At 39.3% G+C, this 6,000-nt stretch overlaps 1 protein-coding gene across 2 annotated transcripts in view; it reads right to left on the reverse strand.

Moving 5' to 3' along the window:
- The window catches only part of MCTP2 (multiple C2 and transmembrane domain containing 2), a 120,495-nt gene that overhangs the window by 23,037 nt on the left and 91,458 nt on the right, over positions 1-6,000 (reverse strand). For both annotated transcript variants that reach the window (XM_017805277.1, XM_017805278.1), the window contains one exon: positions 797-919. In XM_017805277.1, coding sequence (XP_017660766.1) covers positions 797-919 — 123 coding nt within the window. The remainder of the gene's footprint in view (positions 1-796; positions 920-6,000) is intronic.

Genomic DNA, 6,000 nt, shown 5'->3' on the forward strand with positions numbered 1-6,000 from the left:
TGTCTTTGTATAAAATCCATTTGACTTGTTCAGGTAAAGGTACCAATGTCAATCATCTTTTTATCAAAAGTTGGAAGCTACGCTTTGGCCTCCATTTCATTACTGTATTTATTTCACTTTTAAAAACAGAACATCATGGACATTCACATGAATTTACGGTCATTCCTAGCTGTAATTACCATTGTTGTATGAGTAAAGACAGTGGTCAACATCAAACAGCATTTCATACCCCAAGAGTAGCACTTTGTTACTTTGTGATTATTTTCTGCATTTAAATTCTTTTTTCTCCCAAGTTAAAAAAACGGAGGCTAAATTTCTGGGGGAAAAAAACACTTGTCATTTAAGGGGGGGTGTGGGAAGGAGGAACAAAGGTTTTTTAAAGCCTCAGATCACAGGACAACAAAATAACTTTAAAAATAACTATATTCTCTTCTGGCTTCTATTGACTTTGCTCTTCTGTGAATCATGAATCATTAGTGTGATGCAAAGTGTAATGGCAGGAGAAGCATGGCACTTGTCGCTTTGGAAGCCTTTCTTAATTCAACTTAAAAATGTTTGTAGTTACTTAGTAAGTGAAATCCTCCTCCTACACACTCTCGTTGTCTTCTCCTACTAGTCTGAATGGTTTATTGCTTTAATCAAATAATGAAAATCGAGAGGGTTGAGGTTTCTTTTCACTAACTTTAAAATAAAACCGCTGTTTAGATACACAACTAGCTTAATACCATTAAAACACGTGACACTTCGCTCAAGGGCAAACTGGGGCTGCCAGAAATGTTACTGCCACTTTACTTGCCTGGGCATCTTGGGCGTTATTGACCTTCCCTGTCGTGACGAGGGAGAAATTGTAGGCAAAGAGCACCAGCAAAGCCAGGGGCACCATGTACAGCTCCACGTTCCAGACGGTGACCACAAATACCTGGGAGAAATAAAGCAGCACAAGGGAATACACACAAGTGTTTAAAGAGAAAGACATGTAAGAAAGCCTTTCAGTCATTATCACTCTGTACATTCATCCTTGAATGTCTGTTAACCTCAAACCTCATTCATATTATTATTTTGGCAAAGAAATCAGCTCGCAAAGCGTGTGCTTTCGCTCCATTCTGTTTGAGATCATTAGGCTGCTGTTTGTTAGGTCCTCCTCCCCTGTATCTGGGGAAGTATAAGGCCATGAACATAAGGTTACTCCAAAGGCTTTATTCACTCCTTCCTGGGACCCCCTCAAGCCTGAAAGCCTTTTGTCCTTAGTGCTAGTATAGAACAGATGCACTTATAGAGGTAAACCTGCTCCACTACATCAAACCCTAATTGCCAGGGGGTCTTTCACAGGCTAGAGAGGTTTTTTTCCTCTTGTGCAACAGGAACCATAGAGATCCCTTGTCACTCCACAGCGGATAATCAGCACATGCATCTTCACCATTAATCCACCTATATTCTTGGCACAACAGCACAGAGAAAGGACTGTTATCAACCAGGAGGCAAGGCTTCATGATGTATTATTTTGGAAAGGGATCCAGTCAGCCTAGTCTCCATTCTCATACTCTTGTCATTTTTCAGCACAGCATACTCTAATTTCACTGGTTGCTTGGACTCTCTTAACCCCAAACCAGTATGAGTCTGTGTATTTGGAGTGGTATCTGACAAAACTCACTAACAGCAAAACATGAAGCCAAATTTTGACGTTTTGTCCTGCAAATTGGAACAGCAAAAGACACAACTAATGTGATGGGGATTTAAAAAGCACATAGGGGTTTTTTTTCCAAAAAAATGTATCAAGCCAAACTGCAATCCTATCTTAAAAGTACCAACAATACCTGAACAGACTGCAAACTTGGAGGGGTTGGCAATGCAAAGTTAATAAACTAAATCCAGAACTGCCATAAAATGCATGTTGTGATCCCATTTCCTTTTCTACTCATACATAGTGTTTCCAGAAGAACTGCCTAATGCTGGTAGCAACTTGAAGTTATTTTAAGCAATCTCCTTTAAAGACAAGGCACAAACACATTTTTCTCATTTTTCTTCCCCCAAAAGAACCTGGAATGATCAGAAACAACAATCACATCTTTAGAATAACACAGGTAAGTGAAAATGAGTCAGATCCAGTAAATATATCTCAAACCACAACAAAGGAAAACTCTATGTGTGATGAGAAATCTAAATCTCTACCTCCCCTCATCCTTGGCCCATCAGATATTGCACATAAAGACAATGCTGGCAGTTGTAGAATGGGATATTTATGGCAATGTATTTTGTGTTATGGACTTGAAAGTGTAACCACACTGTACCAGAGAAATACTTCCCATTGCATTCAGCAGTGTGAGAATTTATACTCCTACAGAACAGCAGCTGTTGTAACTTTTAAACAAAAAGACCTGTCTGACATCAGACAAATGATCAGTTAATATCTACCACGGGCCAAACATAAACCGAGAAACAATGCCTGTATCCGTAACCTTGCCCAAACAGCACTGCATTTTCTAAAGTGAACCTGATTTTATGTTAGCTGTTGCTATGCAAGGAATTAGACTGTCATCCTGTTCTTGGCATTTGTAGGCCAGTAAAACAATCTTTGAGATATATTCATTTATAAAATGGGCTGACATCCAGGCAATATATCCCCATGCTATTGATTTGCAGCGCAGGAATGTAGAAGAGGATTTGGTTTCCCTTTTTTTTTTTTCCCTTTTTGATCCTGCTTTTCAACATACTAAAAAATTAGAAGTGATAATGATTCACACAGCCACATTTCATATGTAAGCAAGGCAACAGAAACACATGAATCCGGGCCAAGAAGGCACAGTGCTTGATCTGTCTTACAGGAGTCTTGCATGACTATAGCTAATAAAGACTTCCAAAATTGTTATATTCCCAGCTGAAAAGTCTCCCATAAATGAAAAGTTCTAACCCGAACAAGTTCATCTGGAACTATTACAACTCCCTCGGATGAATCTCTGCTTGTTTTGTAAGACAAAGTAAAGGTGATACCAGCTCCTGTCCTACCTCAAATGTCACTCCAAAGAACAAGGATCTCTTCTTGTACATCTCTACACAGATATCTTTCTCACGTACATATAGACAGATAAAAACAGACACACACATATAAATATACATCTGATCCTTATGTAAACCCTTTCATGGAAATTCGTGTTGCCAGGTTATTAATTCAAAACATTTGTTCCAGCCCATTGGAGGGGGTTGCATTTGCACCATCTCCCTGGGGCACGAGCAAACTCAGTCTTCCCTTAATGCAGCAAAAAGGCTCCACCAGCACCCAGCCAGGCAGAGTCCTTCCTACAGGGAGTCAATGAAGCTCTTGAAGAACCTTTCTTCATTCACTCAATTGCAGGACTTGACCCAATTTTAGTGCATCTGTCACCATCCTGTGTGAACATCACTCTGATCTGCTGCAAGTGCAACACAACCTTGCAATCACAGGTCATTTAGGCAGGCTACGAAATCAAGACCTTGGTGATTTTAGATCTTACAGTACATTTTGTGTATTATTAAGTTTCAGACCTTAAATAAAACTTCAAACTTCATTACAAAATCTCACTGTAGTCTCAGTGGATAGCTCAGGCATACTGTCTCTTCCTTTCTAATGCTGACTGGTTAATCAGCTGCTGAGCTGTAACTCAGACAGTGACGCTTTGATAGAGCCCCTACATCTCCTTAACAAGAGTTGCTTTACTGCTACTGCCACAGTACAGGGAACTTTCATTACTGTGACACAACACAGACACAAGACAAATTGATTTAGCTATTCAGAAATTATTTAGCCTCGGAGGTATGGGAAATGATTGCTGTGAACATACAGTACATAATAAAAGTTCAGAGCGTGTTTATAAAGCGAATAGAAATATTTCTGCAATTTAACAGCCTTTTGAGTAGTTCTGCAGCATCAGTTTTCAAAGCAGATCCCAAGCAGGCCCATGTCCTATTTTATCAGCTCTCAGGCAGCTCTCTGACACTGACCACAGCATCAGCAGCCCTGTGACACAGACACCCACTCCCCAAATGACAAGGTTCTCAATCATGCATGTTTTTACTTTCTCCTCAATCATACCTTATGCCTGGGAGAAGGTCCTGCATTATGCTCCCTAAATTATTTTCTTTTCAATATTTTTTTGCCAAAACTCAAGAATGCTTTGTCTGCTGATGTAAATGATGGCTAATGCAAGGAACAGTATCTTCTTGATTTCTTGTCATCCCCAGTCTGCCTTTTGCCTAATACACAGACCAGTAAGGGAATCCATTAACAGGTTCAGGTCACTTTCTCAATACCCCAGAAGTCAGGGACACAAACCAAGGCCCTGTTTCAAATGATCCAGTTTCAACAAACCATTTCTTTTTTCGATGTTTCACATCATTGTTAGAACAAGTTGTGTCAGACACAATCCATTACATCATTGACACCTTTTCTTCTGGGCTTCACACTGTGCATGGGAGAAGTTAAAAGGACAACAGCCGATTTCTAAACTAAGAGTCAAAAAAGTGGAAGCGAGTTTTCTGCGTTACTTCCTTTAATGCCATTTGAGAGTATAAAAGCCTATTATAGGAGCGAACAATTTAATTCACAGCATTCTAAAACACTGATCCAAACAGAAACAGAAATGGGATAGACGTATCTAGAGGGAAAGAAAAAGAAAAAGAGCTCTTGAAACTAATATTTAGACTAGAGCTCTACGTAGAAGAGAACAGCAATATCACAGCCTTGGAGAAAGGACCACTTGATTTCAGCTGATTAATGTGTTGCTATTTCAAAGGGCCTAATAACTACAAGTTAAAGCTCTGGAGGTTTGGAAGCCGTTTCATCTGAAAATCATTGAAGAGGGGTCCAACTGTTCCTGTCAAGAAGCATGGAGTTTGAACAACCATGAGAGTGGCCCTTTTGACAGCAGTACAAAAGATGAGAGAAGGCAGCCTCAACTGAAAGTAAAAACAAACCCTTAGAAACACGTTTCAAATCTGGTTTTTCTGCCCCTCTGGTTCCAATTTAGGATCTGACTATTAAGACCAGATTTTAGACGGGTGTCTACTAAAATATGCCCATAAAACATTTGTCACCAGCAAACCCACAGTCAGAGGATGGAAGAGTTTTAAGAGGTTTAGAAACCTAGCATAAGATAGTATCTTCCGTGTGATTTTTTTTATATGCAGCAATTATAATTTTTCTAACTGTAAAAAACAGGCTTTCTTTGACCTGGTAAGCTTTTGTGGAAAAGTGAAAGATGTTGTGTTATGTGACAGAGTAATTCTTGGAAAACAACAGTGATGGGAGGAGAGCGATACATTCCATCAGATGGAAGAAATAAAAGTGAAAGGAGATTAAATGCATGCGAGGAACCTATGGCAAAAAGTTCTTTTCTCAGCCAGTGTAGGCTCCAATGCTAATGAAATGCCTCATCAGCAGAGCTGTGAAAAATATTATTTGGAACTCAAAGTCTCAAAACCCACAATTCAACTGAACTCCAAACAGCTTCATGCGATTTATAAACACGATCTGTGTAATTCATGAAGGCAGGAGAAAAACTTGAGCTGACACTGCTGTGAATGTCCAAGTTAGGTTTTGAACTAAGCCAAATCACTGATTCTGATTTGAGACACAAAGATTTGCACCCCTTTTATTTACAGGGGAGAGGGATTCTGTATTTCTTACTTATCTCAGAGTTATGTAGTTTCAAGTTGCCACGTATGCACAAATGAACTCTAGAAAAAAGGAAAAATTTCTGAAAATAAGTATGCAGGGACAAACTCTCTAGACTTTTGGGGGTTTTTTTAAGTTTTCAGTACAAAACAAAATAGAGGATATTAGCCAAAAATGTAAGATACTGGTTCCCCAAAAGGGCACTCAAATCCCTTGGAGGCAATAAGCCTGTCGACAACAAATTATTTCTGACAGATACTTATTCCTGCCCTTAGAAAGGGAGAGTACAAGAGGAGAGGAGAGAATGAACACACTCACATAGAGCAGTACATTTGTGTATATGTATACATATA

The sequence above is a fragment of the Lepidothrix coronata genome, unplaced genomic scaffold (assembly GCF_001604755.1).
Source record: "Lepidothrix coronata isolate B3197 unplaced genomic scaffold, Lepidothrix_coronata-1.0 Scaffold11, whole genome shotgun sequence".
NCBI classification, from domain to species: domain Eukaryota; kingdom Metazoa; phylum Chordata; class Aves; order Passeriformes; family Pipridae; genus Lepidothrix; species Lepidothrix coronata.